This window comes from Ciconia boyciana, chromosome 1 (genome assembly GCF_034638445.1).
Source record: "Ciconia boyciana chromosome 1, ASM3463844v1, whole genome shotgun sequence".
NCBI lineage: Eukaryota > Metazoa > Chordata > Aves > Ciconiiformes > Ciconiidae > Ciconia > Ciconia boyciana.
The window spans coordinates 47,388,850-47,412,272 of NC_132934.1; the positions used below are offsets into that span (position 1 = coordinate 47,388,850).

Below are 23,423 nucleotides of genomic sequence, written 5' to 3' on the forward strand. Positions count from 1 at the left end.
GCTGACCCCAACTGACCAAAGAGATATCCCACACCATATGGCGTCATGCTCAGCATATAAAGCTGGGGGAAGAAGAAGGAAGGGGGGGACGTTTGGCATGATAGCGTTTTGTCTTCCCAAGTAACCGTTATGCCTGATGGTTTCCTGGAGATGGCTGAACACCTGCCTGCTGGTGAGAAGTAGTGAATGAATTCCTTGTTTTGCTTTGCTTGCATGCGTGGCTTTTGCTTTACCTATTAAACTGTCTTCATCTCAACCCATGAGTTTTCTCCCTTTTACTCTTCTGATTCTCTCCCCCATCCCACCAGGGGGGAGTGAGGGAGCAGCTGTGTGGTGCTTAGTTGCCGGCTGGGGTTAAACCACGACAGACTGGAAAGGTAAAGGTCTAAAGAAGGTAAAGGTCTAAAGGTAAAGGTCTAAAGAACTATCAGCAAGGTTTAGTAAATGTGTTTCTTGACTGAACCTGATAAAGGGTTTATTCTGTTTCAAAGTGTGGTATACTATACAGTACTATTTACAACACTCTGAACAAGTTGTTCTGGAGACTCAGGAAACTAATAGTCAGCTTATCAGGAAGTTTTATTAACCACCTAGTAAATGGCATAGTACTTCAGACTTTAAGACACATAATTTTGTAGCATACTGCCATATCCATAGCCATGAACAATAAACAAAGATATTAAAGCCCAAATGTTAATATACTAGTGATTACAATATGTAGAGCCCAATCCAAATTTTAGTGGAAGTAATTTTGTTGACTGTCACAGGCACGGATCAGATAATTCTTGCACTCCAGCAATGCTCAGAAGAGTACATGATTCATTTGGCCAAATATTATTCTTTCTGATGTTTCTAAATAGCTGACCAGTTAGTGTGATCAAAAATTTCACAGTCACAGAATCACAGAATCGTATAGGTTGGAAAAGACCTTTAAGATCATCGAGTCCAACCGTAAACCTAACACTACCAAGACCACCACTACACCATGTCCCTAAGCACCTCATCCAAACGTCTTTTAAATACCTCCAGGGATAGTGACTCAACCATTTCCCTGGGCAGCCTGTTCCAAGAGAAAGGAAAAAAGGTGAGTTAAAAACAACAAAGAAAGTGTTGATACTCACTCATGACAGAGTCAATTTGACTGTTAACCTGGCTCCTGTGAATGAAAACACAGAAGGGTATAAAGGAGAATGATCACATGTGCCTGAAGACACAAGCTGAATTCTCTGCTCTGCCACAGGCTTGCTGCGTGACCTCCAGCAAGTCACTTGGGCCCATATCCACAGAAGTATCTTGAAATTCATTTCAAGTGGCACATAATTCAGTTAAGTGTTAAGTGTTTCAGTGTCCGATGAATCTTGGTCTTAACCTCTTGAATGGGAATAACAGCATTTTCCCACCTGACAAGACAATGATAGTACATTGAAGATCATGAGACACTCATGTACAGTGCTAGCGAGGATTAGGTGAGTATGAATAAGAAACATTTTCATTACTGAACTGGCCCACTCCATAGCCAGAATGTTTTTACTACATACCTCCTATGGGAAGGTACTACATATGGAAGAGGTAAAATAGGTCATACTTCTATGAGTAAAAATGAACTAATCTCATTTTCAACCTCATGATTTTAGATATTATCAAAAATCCTTCTGCCTGCTTGATTGTACTCAACCTTCAGGGAGTCTGTGGAGTGAACGATCAATTCTTGTTGCCATTATTCATATGATTTTGTTTTGATATTGAAAGCTTTATTCCTATTTACCCAATAAAATTTTCTCATAGGTATGTGGGAGGAGCGGTTTCATGATTTTGTATTGTTTTATTTATCACATTAATGGTTCTGTACAAATAGAGGACAAAAGAGGTCTTTTGCTCCACAGATTTTTACATTCTCTTTAACTGCTTCCTGTCCTTGCAATGCTGTTTCTTTCACAGGTTAGGTCAAACATTTCATTCAACAAACTTTCAACACCAACATCTGTGATGGTGCTTGAATATATGGGAGTTTGTTGGTAAACATTGCTTGATCTTACTTCTAATCAAAATTGATGGAAAGCTTTACAACATTTTGGAGAGTGTGCCAAAGTCAAATGGCACTGAATTGATTTTTACACCCAGCAGAATATCAATATTTTGTGATTTTTTGCTTAAAAGTACTCTTACCTGTGTAATTAGCAGGCTGATAGTAATTGCAGTTAACATCAAAACATTGTTTTCAAACCATGTTTCAAACCATATTTAAATATTCTTCACATCCCTAAGCAAGTACAGATGAACAGATTTCAAGAAAAATAATTTCAACTTTTGAATTCATATTGCATCTTTATAAGAACATACTTCTAAAATATAGAGAATAGGACTTTCACTTCTAAAATATAGAGAATAGGACTTTCACTTCTAAAATATAGAGAATAGGACTTTCTGCATGTTATGATGGGTTTTGATATTTACTTGCCAGAAACCAAATACATCAGTAATATGTACTGCGGAGAGTTAGCTATAACATTTTAAAAATTATCTGAACTAAACAGATTGTTCTTAAGTAAATCTGATATTTTTGTATGGAAATGTTCCAGAGCTTGTGACTTAATCAAAAGGGAATTTGCTTTTGTGTGAGTATAACTAAGAGACTACCTTGCAAGTAAATGCTTGAAGAAATATTTTCAAGTTTTCACTGATTCTCATACATTATGCATCCTGAAATGGATGCGCATATTTTCCAGATTACAGCCTATTCTTATTATGTTGCTTTTAAAAAGAGATTATAAATTATTACATAGCTTAAAATAGCTATAAAGATAATAAAACATAGAAATAAATGCTTTCTATATTTTGATGTTAGCTTTTAATAATGACAAGGGTTTGTAGAAACAGGGAACAATTCCAAACCAATGAGTGAAGGAAGACAATACCAGATGCTATTTGACAACATCCTTTCTATTATTTACTGTCCTGCATTGTCAAGAAACAACCTTTGCCCACTGAATATTTGTTCTCATTGGATGGTCCTATTAACACTGCAGGGTTTATAGAAGAGCATAATACGTATCACTTGGCTCCAGTTTTCTATTATCAGGTGATGATATCTGATGGTCCTATGCAAACTGGTCCCTTGATATTAAGACATGTAAATGCTAACATGAACTGGTCTCAGGAAACACATCTCATATATCAACGCCTTGCTCATTCCTCTTATCCTGTAAAGTATTGAAGATGCTATAGAAACAGATAATATAATCAGGTGGAGACGTTGGTGACCTTCTGTAAGTAATGAATAGTAATTACTAGTGGAAAATGTACTGTACACTTTTTATATACTGTCACTCTCCATTGTCATCATTGATTTGCACAGCATGGATTTTTGAATGCCAAGATGCTTACTACTTCTTAAACCACTACTAAATGTCTGTGATATTGATCTGTGATATTCACCACTCCTGTTTTCTTGAAATATCCTTAATTTAGAACTGCCTACATGACTGACACCTAAGGAGTAAAAGGTCACTTCAGAGTGACCAAAGACAAAACAATGATTATTAATACTTTGGCATTTGTAAGCCAAGTCTTGGTGGCAAACACATTTTGTATATTTTTTCCAAAGACCGTTTAGTAGCAAAAGTCACATTCTTCAAGACATGTTTTTTATTTCTTACCACACTGTATGTTGAATCCCTTGGGACATCACAAAAACATTTCTTCAGACTAGATTTTATGCGTGAACATGGGATCTGACTACTATTTTACTTGTTTTCATTAGTTTCCCACTGTGTGACATTGTATCTTCCACAGCATTCCATCTAGAATAGAAATCCTGTAACTTGTAACTCCAACACCTATAAAGACTGTCACACGGAGGAATTTCCACCCCAACCAGTGCTAGCTATTGGATTTAGTTGATTAAATTACCTAGATAGTTTCCCTCTGTATTCAGTAGAGAAAGGTTTCTGCAGGGGATGTTTCACCCTTGTGTATGTATAATTTCCCATGATATGCACCAGATAGTACAAGTTTAAGAAGGATATGATAATAAAATATACTTTTGATAGGAACTTTCTTTTAGACTCTAAATTATTCTAGAACACATGTAAATAGAAAAAAAAATTACAAACCCAAATTAAAGCAAAACATTCTGACTATGCCCCTTAACCTTCCAAAGTAAATTCAGCATAGAAAGTGTGTGTAAGCAGTAAGCTATATTAAGGACGTGCTCACTGTGAAGCACAAGAAAAAGAAGAAAGAAAACTATATGTTGTTGGAAACAACATAATGAATGTTGTTTCATAATGAATGCAGTAAATGGGGACAGATTTTATAAAACATATTTTAATAAATAAAATTAAAAACACAGACAATGTTTTAGTCTGATCTAGGAACTTAAATAAGGACCGGATTTTGAAAAATTTTTTAGTTATTCCTTTCTCACTTCTAATGTTGTATTTCCAAAAATTCTCCACTCTTAGCAAGAGGAGATCTTTAGAAACTCTCCCTATTCCAACTTGTCTTTTAGCAGCAATTGACCTCTTGTGAACACATAGCTCAAACTCAAAGCACAAAGCAAGTACTGTGCCCTGTTCAAATAGATTGTCAGCTAGCTCTTCCCAATAATCTACTTCAATACCAGTAACACGAAACCAAACCAAGCCATCAAACAGCTTGGAGAACAGAATTCTTGTCATGTAGGAATTCAAGCAGTTTTTCATTCTGAATCAGGATGAAACTTCGGAAATGATTGGTTTTGTTGTGGGGGTTTTTTGTGGGGTGAAAAGTCTGCCATATTCTGGCTATGAATGCTAAACAAAAGCATCTTGTTTTGGTGTTTTGAAGAGTCTATCCGAAATATATAGCTTCTAAATTTTGAAAAATTAGGTAATTTAGCCAAAACTGTCCTTTCTCTGTAAAAACATTAAATTTCAACAACCCTATAAGTTCAGTTAAAAAAATCACCCGCTTTAAGCAGTACATTAAATTTTGCCATGAATATATAAAAATCTGTTCTTCTCTAATACTGTTCATGATCTTAGGCTTTTTGTCTTTCTCATGGCAGATGCCAATGATATTGTAAAGAGCTGGAAGCATACAACACAAGTCTTGGGGATGGCAGTTTTCATTCAAAAGTGTGATTACAGCTCACCTTGGCAGATTTAATATCATTTTATCTGGCTTAGGTACCAACAGCAAAATATCCACAGGACTTTGAGATATGCCACAATTTAAACATGCCCACCAGAGTAGGTCATGGGTAGGTAGCTTTGCTGAAACCTGTGCTCCCACAACAGTTCAATGAAACTGAGCTCAAGTATACCAGCACATAAGTCTAACCACACCATTGACATAATGAGGTCACCATTAATCACTAGAGAAATCATGAATGCAATGAGAGAAGACTGGATTTTCAAAGAACAGATTTTAAATATACATTACAAATGCATTTGTAATCTTGAGTCTAGACATACATGTTTTGTGAGTTATCTGGAATCATAAATTATCTTCAATGTTTGTCAAGAACTATAGAACTCACCTCTACAAAAAGTCATACTAAGGGACTCACAGCCGGTCTACACAAGCATATTAAACTATATTAAACTGTTAAGCTGTAGTGTTTCTAATTAAAAGCTCATGATGCAGAATTAATTTGAAGGGCCACTGGTCAAAAACATTGCTAACAACTTCCAAAATAATTGATCCTAAACAAATGCTTTAAAGGACTTTTCTGAAAAAGGAAACAAATTACATGCTGTCAGGCCACAAAAATTATTATGATTAATAATTAACTATGTGTGCTGAAAGTATTGATTTGCAAGCTCATTTGAGGCTTTAAGCATTATTTCTGAGAGAGTCTCAGTGCAATACCTATTCAAATGTTCTCACAGCAGGACCTCTGCTTTGACCTCATAGCACTTCTCCTTGTCCATGGTTCAGGTCAATCTTGAGACCTAGGCAGACCAAATGTTTTATGGTATCTAGCACTGTTGAAGACATTAGGAAACCCATCAGTTTGTTTTAGCTGCAGCAAACTTCAGTGACCAGAACTGTCTGCTCCTACATACATTGACAAGTCCTTTACAAGCCTAATCTCATCCATAATAATCCATATAACAGCAAGGAATCTGCCCACCCACATCAGATATTAGCAGCGGATCTTGAAAAATTAATCCTTTACTAAAGGAGTTGTTTTTTTAAACTAAGTTCTGATTGGTATAAACATTTTTTGGTTGATGCACTATTTTTGGTGGTGATATTTTGTGGAGGTTTTTTCTTACATTGTGCTGCACAGCATTCAGAATGTTCCACACGGGCTCCTGCTCAGCCAGGCTCTCATTCCTGTATTCAGAAATAACTTCATCAATTCTGTTGTTCCATTGATTGTGGACCTGTTCATAAATATTTATAGCATTTGGTATACGCATATTGATAAGAGTGTGGATGGATAGTATAATCCTTGATCTTTTATTGATATTCAGGTTTCTTCAAGGGTTACTTGCAAGGAGCAGCATTCTAATCAATTTGCCAAATATGATCTAAGACATGTCATAGTCATTGCACTAATGGGAAAGTTGAAAGCAAAAGCAAAAGTTGAAAGAAAGTTGAAAGCATAAGTGAAGTGACCCAAATCACACACATAGCACAGGCACACACCAGGTGATTAATCCAAATGGAAACAGAAGTGCCAGGAAACATAGCTTAGATGCACCTCATCTGTCATGAAATACTAAATCCTACCTCTCATACTATTTTTAATAAGCACAGCACCATATAATAATAAACACAAACCCAAAATTCATTCTACACCTAATGTGATACAAACTTCTGTGAGCACCATACAATGTGGCCAGGACATGTGTTGCTTTGGGCTAGGGAAGTTAGCAGCTCATGTTGGCCCATGTGTCACAGGGAATACATGCAGAGGAGAACTCCTAGGCCACTGAAAGGTTTCATTACAAAACAAGAAAAAAATGAGACTTCTCCAACTCATTCCCCTTGCTACAGCCATCCTAAAAACAAAATTCAAAAGCTTGCACAGTGAATGATGATGTTACCATCATTTATTATACTTCAGCAACACTTAATTAAGGTTCGAATCAAGTGCAATTACAGTTCATATAAAATAGATTTAACTGCAATCTTTCAACCAATTTTCCTAGCACAAATAGCTGAATCCAGAATGCATCATTCCTGACAGTTCAAATCTTTCAATATGTAAAACCATCATATAAAACAGGGAGGACTCCATCATTATAGATTAACATTTAATGAAGAAATCTTGATGATACAGATTCACTTTGATGGAGTAAAACTAATTTATTTGTGGGGTACCCTGCCTGAATAGCAGCAGGATTTGGAGAACTGTATGAACCTTATGAGACCAGTGTTATGGGAGGTTTTCTCAAACCATAGATTTTGGAATTATGGAATAGGGAGGCAGCCAGACCAGTATGGATTCATTACAGATTACCTTCCATATAATACTGTGAGGAGTGCTCAAGCTATTGGAGTTGCTATATGTAGAAAAATAAATGACTGAATAAAGTTTCAAAGCAGTACAGTTACTAGCGACAACAGCTATGTTGGAATTTATTGTTGCCTCCTGTTATTAAAAGCAAAGATACATATTCTTTATATTAGAGCTCTACTCGGATCTAAAATACAGGCTCAAACAATAAAATTAGTATTCATTAGCATACTTTGCATGCTATGATACCAACAACTCCTATTATCAATTGATAACAGACTACTGTTATCACCTGCTAGCAGAAAAGTTAGCATCTAATGCTTTCTCCTACCTCTGCTGATGCCCAGGAAAGAGGGACTTTCTGGGTCATCCCTCGAAAAGGAATAAAGCTGTCCCTTACACTGTTGATTCCACATTCCTGAACAGGAAGAGTATGTTTTGTTGCAGAGGAGAAACTGGAAATACATTTCCATGCACTCTCCTTTACAACTATTGAACCATGCTGAATTCCTCAAATCCCTCAGAAAGTGACATCACAGTCTAAGAGGCAGGCTTCAGGCAAAGCACAACTCACTGCTGTGCCAGTTGATATTTGTAGTGCTTAACGAATCGGTAGAACAGTTCTCTGCTTCAGCCTTCACATAGTCTAAAACAGATTGCTCAAAAAGGGTGACAATAAATAAAAGACAAAGGAAAAAATGTAATCAAAGTGATCATAAGAATGTATTGTTACAGTGTAACTTTTCAGAAATCAAAGTGTTCTTTCCTTAAAAAGCAGGAACAGTATATAAATATGGAGTATCCAGGTAGGTCTACATAGGTAACAGCTTTTTACTCATACTCTCTGTTTTGATAATGTAGCCGTACTGTAGCTACTTTGTGCCTTCAATCTGCAATATTTTGTGGCAAGCTTGTCTTTATTTCTTCAGCACATACTAAGCATGTGAGCACATACTGAGAAATAGTTACTCTGCATAATTTCAATATAAAATTAATTTTAAAACCTCTAAGTTAATAAATACAGTGGTTAAAATCTTTGCTGCATCAAACTGCAAGTGTTTTGTCATTGAAAACATTCATGCAGTGATATGGAAGGATCTTCAGTTTTGTTCAGATTTCATTTGAGCCAGGACTTTATCTAAAAATATCTTTCTATCAGCAGATTTGTTAATCACTGTATGTGGAAATCACAACACCAAGACAGGATCACAGTTTTCATGCACACAAAACTCCTTTTCATTTTACGAGAAAGTTGTAATCTGATTTACACTTACTGTAACTAGTAGACATTTGCTTTCCTTAACACTTCCAAGGAATCCCACAGATGATGTAAAAGTAATAACAGAGCCAATTCCAAGTAACATACAAGAAATATATGCCACGAGCTGGTTCTCACCTGAAGAAACTGTAACACAGTACATTCATAGCGTCACTTCTCTTTTTTTGAGACTTCCACTTACAAAACTTATTCCAGAAAAACAATTAAACCTTTGAAATGCCATAACTGAAAGGATGGAAATAGTGGAATGATAAAAGGGTATTATTATTACTTACGTTATCTACAGTCACAGACAGAAAAAGATATGTTTGCATAAATTCAAAGGATGGTAACAACATACGAGATATAAACAGAACATACTCAACTGAACAATGTGAGCCACTCACAATAAAATCAGAGAACAATTACAAGTTTACAGAATTTTTCTTTGCCAAAAATTAGTATTATAGAATCATAGAATCATAGAATCATTAAGGTTGGAAAAGATCTCTAAGATCATCTAGTCCAACCGTCAACCCAACACCACCATGCCTACTAAACCATGTCCCCAAGTGCCACGTCTACACGTTTCTTGAACTCCTCCAGGGATGGTGACTCCACCACCTCTCTGGGCAGCCTGTTCCAATGCTTGACCACCCTTTCAGTAAAGAAATTTTTCTTAATATCCAATCTAAACCTCTCCTGATGCAACTTGAGGCCATTTCCTCTCGTCCTATCACTTGTTACTTGGGAGAAGAGACTGACACCCACCTCACTACAGCCTCCTTTCAGGGTAGTTGTAGAGAGCAATATGGTCTCCCCTCAGCCTCTGCTTCTCCCGACTAAACAATCCCAGTTCCCTCAGCCACTCCTCATAAGACTTCTGCTCCAGACCCTTCACCAGCTTTGTTGCCCTTCTCTGGACATGCTCCAGCACCTCAATGTCCTTCTTGTAGTGAGGGGCCCAAAACTGAACACAGTATTCAAGGTGCGGCCTCACCAGTGCCGAGTACAGGGGCACGATCACTTCCCTAGTCCTGCTGGCCACACTATTCCTGATACAAACCAGGATGCTATTGGTTTTCTTGGCCACCTGGGCACACTGCTGGCTCATATTCAGCCGGCTGTTGACCAACAATCTGAGGTCCTTTTCCGCCGGGCAGCTTTCCAGCCACTCTTCCCCAAGCCTGTAGCGTTGCATGGGGTTGTTGTGACCCAAGTGCAGGACCCGGCACTCAGCCTTGTTGAATCTCATACAATGGGCCCCAGCCCATTGATCCAGCCTGTCCAGGTCCCTCTGCAGAGCCTTCCTACCCTCAAGCAGATCAACACTCCCACCCAATTTGGTGTCATCTGCAAACTTACTGAGGGCGCACTCAATCCCCTCATCCAGATCATTGATAAAGATATTAAACAAGACTGGCCCCAAAACTGAGCCCTGGGGAACACCACTTGTGACCAGCTGCCAACTGGATTTAATTCAGTTCACCACAACTCTCTGGGCTCGGCCATCCAGCCAGTTTTTTACCCAGTGAAGAGTACACCCGCCTAAGCCATAAGCTGCCAGCTTCTCTAGGAGAATGCTGTGGGAGATAGTGTCAAAGGCTTTACTAAAGTCCAGGTAGACAACATCTACAGCCTTTCCCTCATTCACTAGGTGGGTCACCTCGTCATAGAAGATCAGGTTGGTCAAACAGGACCTGCCTTTCATGAACCCATGCTGGCTAGGCCTGATCCCCTGGTTGGCCTGCACATGCCTGTTGAGCTCACTCAAGATGAACCGCTCCATAATTTGCCCTGGTACCGAGGTCAGGCTGACAGGCCTGTAGTTCCCTGCATCCTCCTTCCAGCCCTTCCTGTAGGTGGGCATCACATTGGCAAGCCTCCAGTCATCTGGGACCTCCCATGTTAACCAGGACTGCTGATAAATGATGGAGAGTGGCTTGGCAAGCTCCTCTGCCAGCTCCCTCAGTACTCTCGGGTGAATCCCATCTGGCCCCATAGAATTGTGAGTGTCCAGGTGGCGTAGCAGGTCATTAACTGCTTCCTCCTGGATCATGGGGGGTTTATTCTGCTCTCCGTCCCTGTCTTCCTGCTCAGGGGGCTGAATACCCTGGGGATAACTGGTTTGACTATTAAAGACTGAGGCAAAGAAGGCATTAAGTACCTCAGCCTTTTCCTCATCCTTGGTGGCAATGTTCCCCCCTGCATCCAATAAAGGAGGGAGATTCTCCTTGCCTCTTTTTTTGTTGTTAATGTATTTGTAAAAACATTTTTTATCATCTCTTACAACAGTGGCCAGATTGAGTTCTAGCTGGGCTTTTGCCTTTCTAATTTTCTCTCTGCATGACTTGACGAGATCCCTGTACTCTTCTTGAGTTGCCTGCCCCTTCTTCTAAAAGTGGTAAACTTTCCTTTTTTTCCTGAGTCCCAGCAAAAGTTCCCTGTTCATCCAGGCTGGTCGTCTTCCCCGCCGGTTCATCTTATGGCACATGGGGACAGCCTGCTCCTGCGCCTTTAAGACTTCCTTCTTGAAGAATGCCCAGCCTGGACCCCTTTGCCCTTCAGGACTGGCTCCCAAGGGACTCTCTCAACCAATGTCCTGAACAGGCCAAAGTCTGCCCTCCGGAAGTCCATGGTAGTGGTTTTGCTCATCCCCCTCTTTACTTCACCACGAATCAAGGACTCTATCATATCATGGTCGCTAAGCCCAAGACGGCCTCCAACCACCACATCTCCCACCAGTCCTTCTCTGTTTGTAAACAGCCGGTCAAGAGAGGCACCTCCCCTGGTAGGCTCACTTACCAGCTGTGTCAGGAAGTTATCTTCCACACATTCCAGGAACCTCCTAGACTGTTTCCTCTCTGCTGTGTTGTATTTTCAGCAGATGTCTGGTAAGTCGAAGTCCCCCACGAGAACAAGGGCTAGTGATTGTGAGACTTCTGCCAGCTGCTTATAGAATGCTTCATCTGCTCTTCATCCTGGTTGGGTGGTCTATAACAGACACCCAGCAGGATATCTGCCTTGTTGGCCTTCCCCCTCATCCTTACCCATAAGCACTCGACCTTATCATCATAATCGCTGAGTTCTACACAATCAAAACACTCCCTAACACACAGAGCCACCCCACCGCCTCTGCTTCCTTGCCTATCCCTTCTGAAGAGTTTATAGCCATCCATTGCAGGACTCCAGTCATGAGAGTCATCCCACCACTTTTCTGTGATGGTGACTAAGTTATAGCTATCCTGCTGCACAATGGCTTCCAGCTCCTCTCGTTTGTTGCCCACGCTGCGTGCATTGGTGTAGATGCACTTCAGCTGGGCTATCGATTTCACTCCCAGCATTGGCATGCCACCCTTAGGCTCCTCTCTAGTAGCACATGTACAAATCCTGTGTGGACATAGATATAGTTCTCATTAAATCCAGACTCAAATTCAACGCTATCCTCCCTCTTTGTGACTGGCCACTTTCCCCTTTCCACTTTAACCATTTTTGCATAGATATAGAAAGTAGCAGGGTTTTTCATTACTTCCATTTCAAGTGTTTCATCCCAGAATTACTGTAATGGATGATTCCCATCCCACCAGTTGGGAACTGATGCTCCTTGGTGCAGCCAAGCCAGACAACTCTTTAAGAGCACAGATGTTGTTATGTGACCCCAAACTTACTTCTCTGTGAAACAATTTGATAGACACCCTGGGAAAAAGGAATATCTATATGGTAGGCCCAAGCTCCAACTTGTGTTCATTCCACCCAAATATCCACCTAAAGGATCTATAATCTTGTCAAATGCAGGCTAAATGCAGTCTGGTAAATTATATAAAGAAAAGATCAACAGAGCTGTTTTATATTTCAGTGATTCAACTATAAGCTGTACACCAAGAGAAATAAATAAATTATATAAATGATAATAGTATATAAATTGTAGATATACTGATATATATTTTCCCCTATTTTGATAATCATACTGTCTAATGATGAAAAATGTACACAACAGAAAAAAATAACCTATGCATTTCAATCCAATACTGCCACCTTGTGAAAAAAAAATTCTATAGCTGCTTCTGTTGATTTATCTTGCGATCATTTGAAACAAAAGAAAAATTAAATTTATACTCACATAACACACTGAATAAATTGTTTCTGTCAAATAAAAGCCACAGGCCAAATGTCAAAAGCATAAGACCCAGAGCCTGGAAAAAAAAGGAGGATTATTGTTTTAATTCAAAACATTTTAAAGAAATTAATTTGAAGCTGCTAAATAAGAAAAAGAAAACAGAATTTTTACCAAGAAAATTCCATTGAAGACATTTAAGTAGTACTTCTGTATTAGTATTTTATCTCTTATTTTCATTCTTCGGTTTCCAGTTTTGAATCACAGCTGAAAACATAATCATATATTCAGTTCCATATGAAACAGATAAAACTAAGCTTATCAATTACAATGGGATTTATTTTCTTCAGATAATGTTTTATAAATTTAAACAGTCACCTGATACATTGAACAAAAAATAGTGGCAACAGCAGAAGCATCAAGATGGTGTCTGGTCTTAATTGCCTCTAACGTTATATTGTACACATGTATTTCTTTTTTTAGCTTTTTTTTCTTAACTGCTAAAGACATTTGGAGGCAGCATGTATGTAGGAAGATTTATATTGCAGAGACAGCAAGAGTTACATAGCCTGGCATACACTTGTCCTTATATTCTTTAATACACTTAGTTTACTAATTATTAAGGATACCAGCTGAAATTAAGAGGGAGAACCACAGTAAGGGTATAAGCCCTCCTTTGTCTACACAACCTGATTCAATTTTTGTTGAAAATAGCAGATACAGCCTAATGATTTCAGTGGGATCCAGTACACAGTTCTAGCAAAGCCATGAAAGCTGTCAAATGGTGCTACCAGCTGTCTTGTACTAAACTCTGGAGTACACTTTACACTTTTGAAGTGAATCTCCCACTCAGCCCCACTTACTTTTTTCCTCCATTTTGTCTTGTGGCATGTAATAAGATGTGAAAAGTTGTAGTCCTTTCAAATGAAACTAAATTAAGAGATGCACTTCATTGTTCACCAATAGCAAGTGGGCACTCAGTCAATGGAAGGGCAAGCAGAGACCCTGCCCATAGCGACTGCCCTTGAAATACACACAAAGTGTGCGTTAGAACCTGAGTACCAACTGTATCGCCCTTGCAAATGCTTGCAAACCTCAACAGAACTGCAGTGAAGTCACGTGGGCATTCACATCTTGAGTGCAGTTTAACATATTTCAGCAGGAAAGACCCCTAGCACTGTAAACTCTCTGATGAAAGACTTATTTTTTATATATTATTATTATTATTACTATCATTATTGGATACGACATCTTATGGGCCTATCAAGATTTTTGCACAGAGTGAAACTCATACATTTGTCCCCCACCTCATGTTCCCCTTCACCTGTTTTGCCTCTTCTGTAAACATACTCTAGCTTTGGTCTGCCTGGCTTTGTGGTACAAGCTGAAAGGAGCCCAAGAGCAGTGTCAGAAGACGGTTTCTGCAATGGCAGCTGACTGCAGTTGTCCTACACTTCTCACGTGCAAAGCAGACAGGCACACAAACATACACAGACGCGTGAACATAACCAGCACAGCCATACTCTTCAGAAAGTATTTTCTAATGCAAAGGGACTTGTTTGAAAGGAATTGTTCTTGTCTTCTGTCAGAATTACTACAGATTGATTACAATAAGAAGTTATGTCTTCTGTTATTTGTAAAACAGAAAAAAAATTACAAAGATGAAGCTTCTGCGGTCAAAAAATATCTTGTGTGAACAACTTATTTTATATACAAAACATATGTTACATATGTATCAAATTTGTTGATTAGAAGAAAAGATTCAGCAAACACAAGCTTTGCCTGCCCTGTCAAGATCCTCATTGCCTGGATTATAAAATTTCTGTTGCTGAATCGCAGAATGAAGAAAGCTGTAAGCTTCTCAAACTAGCTCCGCAGTGGATTTGGGTCAGTAATGCACCATGTAAACTTACGGACTGTATTAGATAACTGGTTTTGCACTTTCCATGAAGAAGATCCACTACTTTTAAGAGTAAGTAAACTTCATCAGAATTTTCAAAACCAGAATGTATTAAAACATTGGTGGGATTCATTGTTCTAGTAAAAATCCCTGAATGGTTACATATTTCACTTGAAAACTGGCACCTGCAATAGTTCTGTTGTAATAAGTACGCAGTTGCAATGCGCTTTTTTGAGCCATAATAATAATAATAATAATAATAATAATTTCAGTTTATCTTAATTTATCTTAAAAATAGAAATATTATCTTTGTAAAATTATGTACATTTGTTCAACTGTACAACTGTACAATGATGTACAGTTACTTCACAAGAAAATCCTTACCAGCTCTGAATACGTCCATCCTACCTTAAAGAGCACAGTCTCATAATGATATGTTTCTTCCTGAAGTGCAACTTAACCACATCCTTACAACAGAGACAGTTTTCTTCTGTTTATCAGCCCTGACTTCCTGGTTTCAGGCAACAGGCCTACAGAAACGTCTTTTTTATTGGCAAAGTTGTTTGCTAAATGCATGACACGGTGCCCGTGGTCTTCAGTCACCATGATCGCAGTGTAACTCGCATCACAAGACAAGTATCAAGTGCACGTTCAACTCAGTGCTTGAAGACTTCACCACATTGAAAAGTTCACTGGTTACATGATTCTGTAAAGTACGAGACACCGCAGGGTGGATTTCAAATGCATGAGTTTCCATTGTTTTAAGATTTAAATGTCTTATCCGTAACACCGGTGACAAAATGGTAAATGGTTGCCCTTGAATACAGAGTTTTGTGGCTAACATCCATAAGTCTTTCAGAAAGGTTCTCAGTATATTTTAAAGATGATAAGAGATGGGAAAAAACCCTACTATCCTTGGTAGATCCTTCCCATTGCTCACAAAAGTGCTCGTTTTCTATGTAAAACCTGTCTTTACCTTTCAGTTCTTATTTTTCTATTACACCCGTCTTTGCACCTTGGAATTCCTAATCAGACTTTAGGGACAGATGCATTCCCTATAAATACTGTCGCACACTAAAATTATATTGTCTGCACCATCCCTGCCCTGTATCACTTTTGCTAGACTGAACTGTGTGGAGTCTTTAATTCTCTGACTGGACGTTTTCTCCAGCTCTCAAATCATTCGTATGGGCCTTTCTCCGATCTTTTTTTTTGAACTAGTGTTTTTTGTTCCCCGCCGGCAGCGCAGGCAGCAGGGCCTGCTGCCCTGCCGGTCCCCCTGCACGCCTCCGGCCCGGCCAGGCCAACCAGCCCGGGGCCCAGCCTCCCCGCGGCCCGCCGCAGGCCGCCGCCACCGCCCCCGGACGCCAGCGGACCGCCGGCCTTTCCGAGCCACGACGGGGCCCCAACGTGTGAAGGCAGGAGGGCTGTCTGGCGGGTTTTCATCTGTCGTGCCTCTGGGGTTCTCTTGGCAGACAGGAAGCAACACCACGGCATTTTAGTCCGCCTTTACAATACTTTCTCGTTAGTCTGCTTTTAATTTTTTTATTCGAATAACGGCTGAACCAAATTTATTCTGAAAACTAAATTTCAGTCAGTACTTTAAAAAACAAAACAAAACAAAACAAAAAAAACAAAAAACCCCCCCCCCCGAAAAAAACACGAAGAAAAGGGCTGCGAGGTGTTTCGTCCCACGCTGACGATCGCAGCGCAGCGGCCTCCCGAGGGGCGCCGCCACCGGGCGCGAAACGCCAACTCCTCGCGAAGTTTGGATCCTCCCGCTTGCCTTCCGAGCCGCTGCTTCCCGTTGCCATGGTGACGCTCCCGGCTTAACAGCGCGGTGGCGGGGCTCTTGCCGTCCCTGCGGAGGGCCTGACCGGGGGCGGTTGGGGGCTGCGGAATTTCAGGGTGAAGAGGCGGCCGGTCTCCGGAGGTGGCCAGGAAGGCGCGGGCTCCGGTAGGAGCTCGTCTGAACGAGAAGTGAGTAGCTACACGGAGTAGATCGCGAAGACCGGAGGGCTGTGGGTGCCCTGTGGGAAGGACTACAGCTTCCAGCATGCAAATGGGCGGCCCGGCGGTCCTTCCGGGAAACGTCAGTGGGCGGGCAGCCTCCCCGCCGCGATGCCTTCTGGGAGCTGTAGTTTCTTTTGGCGAGGAACCGCTTCGCGCCTTCTCGGCAGAGATGCGCTCAGCGTGTTGCTTCCCCTGCTCCAGGAGCCGGCGAGGGACGAGGAACTGCTCGCTGCCTCTGACGGAGCGGGTCTGGGCTGCCTTCTGTGTCCCCTAATTGGGGCTAGGGGTGAGGAGAGGGGTGCGGGTTGTGGAGCGAGGGGGGGACGGCAAGGGACCCCTTCCCCTCCTGCCTGGATCCATCTACAAGTCTTGTTATTTCCGCGGGTTAGGCCATTTCTCACTGCTTTCTCTGTATCATTACAACTTCATCGAGTGCCTTCTGGATCCTTACTTTTATTTTGTAATTTTTATTATGTAGTTATTGTTTAAAACTTTTTTTTCTTTTCTCTGCAGCTATTAGGGCTAGGAAAAAACCACGTGAAGCTTATGTTGGAGCACTGATACTGTCCACAAGGAGTAGAGAGCAGGCAGAGGTTTTTAATATTAAAGTTTGGTAACACTTGCAAAATTTAGAGGGGTAGACTGTGCTGCATGGATTCTCATCACAAACTAACGTTTTTCTTAGGTTTTGCTTGTTGGTATGGGGTGAGGTGTTCAGATCAAACTTCTGCTGTTCCTTTTTATGTATTAAGCCAACTGTTCAATAAATATATCTGAATAAAGTTGTGTTAAATGAGCACCCTCTTTATTTTGGTTCATTCAGTGCTGAAAGTTAATATTTTCTTTCTGTAGCTTTGAAAGCAGATAAGACACTGTGGAAGGTAGAATGTCAGAAGATATTGAAAGAATTGAAAAGGAAATAGAAATTGAATTAAGCAGAATCAGTGTTTCTTCCTTTGAAGCAGATGATCCTGACACAGAGGTCTCAGACGAAGCTTTGAGTGACAGTGAGACAGTAAGTATTCAATGAGCTAAAACTGCTTCTGTTTCTGCTTGAAAGTGGTACGGGCAGTGGAAAGCCTATCTGATGAATGAACTTTTTCCTGACATACCTAACCTGAGGATTTCTTCTGAAAAATTGTCTCCATAGTATTGCTTCATGAAAAATGTAACCTCCAATGGTGACAAGACAATAAAAGAGATGAATACCAGCATGCTGCTTAAATGAGAAAATCAGACTCATAGATAATGATTTGTTTTAGAATCCTCTGAAGCTAGAAGATTTTATTTAATGAGGTAGATTAAATCTGGATAAATAGACCAATGATTTTTCATTTAAATCTGTATTTAAATCTTACAAGAGACTGTCTTATGTTTGAAGACTTCCTGATGTTAATTTCCAATACATTGGTGCTTCAAGTCCTCTTTTTTGGATGGCTTCTTGTTTTGGGGAAAGATTTTCCTCTGAAATCCAATCGGTTATTTGGGTCCTTTTCAGTTATTTTAATCTTTCAGACTCATAGCAAAAGGATTGGTTTGTAGGATATTAAGGTAGATGATATTGGTCATATGTGACCATAAATCATGTTTGAGATTACATAAAGACAGGCGAAGGCATCAGTGATAATTATTTATGCACTCACATGCTGACTGCCAGCAATGTTTACCACAATTTACACATCTGAGAGAAGGCACTGCATTTTCCCAAATGCTTGCAGTCAAAGACAGTCTTTTGAATAGAAAGTATACATGTAGTAAAGAAAGTTGAAGCATCTAATTTACATGCATACTTTAAACTTCAGTGAATTTAAAATTTATTTTTTAAGGAGTCTGAACATTTTTAAGGAAAAGATCCAGTGCATCATAGGTATTCGTTAATTTTTGTCTTAACCTTTTTCTTAATTTCTCGGTCCAACACAATTATAAAGATAATGTTAATTGAAACATGTTTCTGAAGATAGTGGAAGATAAGTTACTAAAAGGTGTTCCAATCACAATTTAATTAGAATGTAATTAAAAATGAGAATTATTAATTGTTCAGTGGGTGATAAGACAATTGGAAGAGTGTTGGAATTGGGAACAATCTTGGTAGAAATTGCTACTAAATCTCCATCAGTGCTTTATAGGTGAAGCCAAAATGAGTCTTTATTCTTGCATGTCAAGTATTTACCTCTGGTCGTGGCTGTGAGATGAAAATGTAGAATTTATGTCAAACGTCATGTTTTTCTAGATTTCGGATGACTTGCCAGAATCAGTTCTCTCCTATTTAAACTTTATAAAGAGCAGAAATCAAGATGCTGAAAAGCTTATACTGCAAGACTTAGAAGATGAAGAAACTACAAGTAAGCAGGGATCACAGTTAAAATTTTTATCCACCTTGTATTGCCAGTGGAAGTTAGACTAACAATCATCAGTAAAACAATGCAAACTTTTAAGTAGAGCAAGCAGTGAAACCTGTTGCATCAGCTTCTGATTGCATGCTGAAAATTTCTAGGAATAAAACCATGCAATGCTGTCTTCTGTAATTAACATCTGAGGATGAACTGAATTTTTCTAAAAATTCATCTGATGCTAAACCATAGATCAAGGCAAGTTGCAGGATCATTCTCTGAAACAGGACCTGGGCCAGACTTGTCATGAGAATCTAAAATGAAGTCACTAGGAGCTGAAGTTAAGAGTTCAGATACAATTGAACCCCATAGGATATGTTTAAAGTCTGTCTTTAGAGGTATCCAAGCTAGCATTAAATGAAATGACCTTGTAATTGGGAACAATATTGCTGTGTCAGCTGTGTGACTGAAGCCAAAGCTCATAGTTTATATGGCAGAGAGCTGGCATTGCCTGTTTCATTCCAGTTTTTCACATCATCTTGGGTTTCACACTCAATTAGTGTAACAGTCTTTGTGAACAAAAGTTCAATATTGTCTATACATTTTGATATTTGAGGAAGGTTTCTTTTTATCCCTTTTTTGTAATGGACATATTATTTTTCATTATTTTTGTAGTTCTTTGTCAGTTTTTGACCTATCTGATACAAGTTCTACAGTATTTTTCTACACAGAAAATATTCTGCTGTTTTCTATGCTGTGGAATTCTCTTTCATATTTGCTATCACTGGACTCTTACACAATATCATTGTGTGTGTTCCAGTTATACATATTTGCTGCTTTTAATATAGATAAATGACTCCCATATATATATTTGAGTAAAACTGGGGGGAGGTGGGGGGGCTAGGACTTTTAAAATAAAAAAATGCTTTATTACAGTTTAAAGAAATGTCACAGCTAAGCAGTTTAGAACAGAACTGAGTACTGGGGATTTTCTCTCTGTGTACTAAATTACATACTTATTTATTCTTTAGGTAACATTTATGGAGTAGTTTCTTGCCATGCTTCAGATTACTTGGCAGAATTGGCTTCTGAATATAATGAAGATCCAGAACAATTTAAAAAAAGGGTATTCTCTATTTAAACAATATTTATAGTGAATGGAATTCTATTAAGTAATGTAGATAATTTACACTTGCTTTGTTGGCCTCCTAAGGAGACCTATAGATGTGTTCAGTTTTGTTTCTGTCAGACTATCCATAAGGTATTAAGTTGAGTTTGTGTATGCCGTTCTTTTGAACTGGAACATCAGCTGTAATACACCCTGTCTATAAGTTTTAAAATTTGGAATAAATTCTGTGTATCAATAGTTGAGATGCTGAGCACAAAATCAACAAAATTAAACAAAACTGAATAATTGTTTATTGTTAATTATTTGCAGAATATTATCTCAGTAGTATGATAACATTTTTAAACTTCTCTAATCTTATTCTTTTTATGGCGATCAGGAGGATGTGCTACTATTAATCTTGCTCCTAATATATTCCATTATTTTATAGAAAACGTAAACCTAATAATGTCTGTAACTTTCAAAGACAAATCAAGAGTTATGAACCTGGGTTCTTTTATATTTTCATAGGATTTGACCGAATAAGTTGCTGAAGTTCTTAGAAAAACAGAAACCTGTATTTAATTTAATAACTTTTAATTTGTTCCCTGGCTTTTATTAGTGAGCACTTTTGCAAACGTGATTTTTTGTTCTCAGAAGACCATTGTTTAGAACAGCACAATTACTTTGTGACTTACTTTGTGAGCTGCTTACAAATATTAATATATGCCCCAAGCATGTGATGAACAGTTGATAAATGAGCAGGAAGAGATTACTTCTTGCCAGTAAAGAACAATGAAAGAAATATAGCAATCTTCATGCCCATAGCATTATTTTCAAATAATGTAGCATTATTTTCAAAGTCAGTAGTAAGTTTTGTATTATTGCACTTGTCATATGATGAAAAGCTTATCCTTGTTCTGGAAGATTTTTATAATGTTCTGCTTTTAATTTTGTTTCTTTTTTCTTAATGACAATATTATACTATATTAGGTACTATCTGAAATTGAAAATGAAGACTTGCAGATTGCTACAACACCTAGTTATAATAGTCAGTCCACCAGTGATGCAGTAGTCACCGATGACCATTTTTTTACAGGTAAGCAAATGCATTAGTTGTTTGGTTGAGTTGGTCTTTAGCGTCATATCACTATTTCCTGCTTTTCTGTTTTCACGAGTATCATAACGTTCTTTGTAAAGAATTACATGTTACGGTATGCAATAGATTTTGATACTTCATGAATTGGACATGAGCAAATGCCTTTGCTTTTATCTCGTTTCAGGATCACAAAATTATCCTAGTCTTTAATGTCTTGATAGAAATTTGTTTCAAAAAATACTACCCAAAAATGATTTAAATAATTATTAATACAAATGAAAGCCAGATTGGAGGCACTAAGCAGGTTGTGCTTTGGCCACAACTTCTTTTATTTTTTTATAGTCACATTGGCTAGGAATGTTTCCCTTCAGCGTGGCCTTTGCATGTTTTGAGGTGGAGTGCATCAGTTATAAAACCCCTGCTGGTAGCCACAGAAGACATTCATCCTGAAGCTAAAGTGTAATCCTGAAATATACATTGGTAGAATAAGCATGACTGTAGCAGAGTCAGTAAGTGTGCATCATGGTAATAAGACATCTCTGATAGAAAAGGCTCGCGTTGTAGTTCTGATTTGCCTGGGCTTATATATTGCTGGCTGTATCAGCACAGAATTCTTTTCTTGTCAATACTTTAAGACTGTTTAATGTCCCGCAATGCTTATTACAAAATTAAATAAAAGGTTTACTTGGTTGATTACAAATTCATAGCTGATGTTGAAATGAGCATAAGCCTTACTCATCATGAAGTAGAGGAAAAGTGTAGACAAGAATTTGAGCAGTGGGAGAAAAGACAAAAGGAGCTTGAAGATGAGAAGAGGAAAAAGTGGAAAGCTGAGATGGAAGCACAGGAAAAACAGAATGAAGAGGAACATGCAAGAAGGGTGCAGCATCTGGAGGAATTTGAGGCTGAAAGAATAAAGTTAGAGCTTCTTCATAAGGTAATTAATGATATTGAAGCCAACCTGTTGCCATCTAGACTATCTGGATTCAAGATCTAATGTGAAAAAGAGAGTGCTATCCCAAACTGTATGACTGTCCTAAACTCTGTCTACTTGTGATACCGAAGTAAGACATATTTAAGTACGATCCATTGGGTTTTATGTGTTTACTGCTTTTATCAACAGTGAATGAATTTGCTATGCTAAATGTTAAATCACTCTTTAGGCTTTGCCCTTACTAAGTTTTTGTATTATGACACCAGCCAAAGTACCAGAAATAAGAGTTGTGCTAAACTACTCACAAATGAAAAACTGTCATTGTACCTTAATAGACTTTAGATCTCCCACCCCAATTTTACAGTTAGATGAAAAATTACAGGTGAAGTAACCTGAACCAAAATCATTCCATTCAGAAATACTGGTGCTGTGCTTCATCTGGGTAAAAGTTACAATACTCCTTTTTCTTGTCTGTATCTGGGAGACTGTCAGGCTTAATCTACTGAGTTCTGCCACAGCAGAACATGACTCCTTATGTTGACTGGTTGCATTCTCAGAGTGTCTAGTGGTGTTTTGCTATAGTGCATAGTGCATACTGAAGGATAAAATTTGATAACTCTCCTCAAAGGAGCATAAGAACTTGAAAAAATGTAACCCTCTTACATTATATTTGTGGGGCCACAATATTTTATTATTTAGCCTAAATATTTCTGTTTTGGGAGGCGCATTAACACTACATATTCAGTTAACTAATTTGTAACTTTCTGAAGAGGTGAGCATCTTGGTCCCAGCAAGGTAATTCAAGTCACCAAAATTAAGGAAGGGCATAGTAAGTGAAAAGACCTTTGATCTCTGAAGGCCAGTTCAGTGTCTGAGGTAGCTCCCTTTTCAACAGGCCACAAAATTGATTAGGCTTCCTCTGCTCTTTGATGTCATAAATCATTTTTGGATGTAGAATGGCTTTCTTTCTCTAGAAAAGGTGGGGCATGTTCCCATTTGGACACTTTGGTAGTGCTGTCGCTAGCACAGTCTTTGTGGAGGTGAGAGATGGAAACTATTTTCCCCCATTACAGAAGGATCTAGACTTCTAGTCTCTATTGTCTGAACAGCATGCTTCTGAGCATGCATGAAAAGCAGTGCTTAGGCACCTGGGAGACTTTGTCCAGGTTGGAAGTGCTAGTTTGTTTATACTGGTTCCTTCATATACTGCTGTGTAT

General features: G+C 38.8%; 2 protein-coding genes across 2 annotated transcripts in view; one reads left to right on the forward strand and one right to left on the reverse strand.

The window, feature by feature from the left end:
* Window positions 1-761: 761 nt before the first annotated feature.
* Window positions 762-14,173, reverse strand: TSPAN19 (tetraspanin 19). Its single transcript, XM_072865366.1, is given in 9 exon segments — window positions 762-885; window positions 2,165-2,232; window positions 2,234-2,260; window positions 3,657-3,800; window positions 6,264-6,441; window positions 8,699-8,858; window positions 12,832-12,904; window positions 13,000-13,092; window positions 14,150-14,173. Coding segments are annotated over 9 exon segments (891 nt in total).
* A 2,675-nt stretch (window positions 14,174-16,848) lies between these two features.
* Window positions 16,849-23,423, forward strand: part of LRRIQ1 (leucine rich repeats and IQ motif containing 1) — a 113,423-nt gene continuing 106,848 nt past the window's right edge. Inside the window, exons 1-7 of the mRNA XM_072881578.1 lie at window positions 16,849-17,024; window positions 17,591-17,753; window positions 18,969-19,080; window positions 20,100-20,194; window positions 21,167-21,272; window positions 21,303-21,305; window positions 21,980-22,209. Of these exons, the coding sequence (XP_072737679.1) occupies window positions 17,625-17,753; window positions 18,969-19,080; window positions 20,100-20,194; window positions 21,167-21,272; window positions 21,303-21,305; window positions 21,980-22,209 (675 nt within the window). The 5' untranslated portion in view covers window positions 16,849-17,024; window positions 17,591-17,624. The remainder of the gene's footprint in view (window positions 17,025-17,590; window positions 17,754-18,968; window positions 19,081-20,099; window positions 20,195-21,166; window positions 21,273-21,302; window positions 21,306-21,979; window positions 22,210-23,423) is intronic.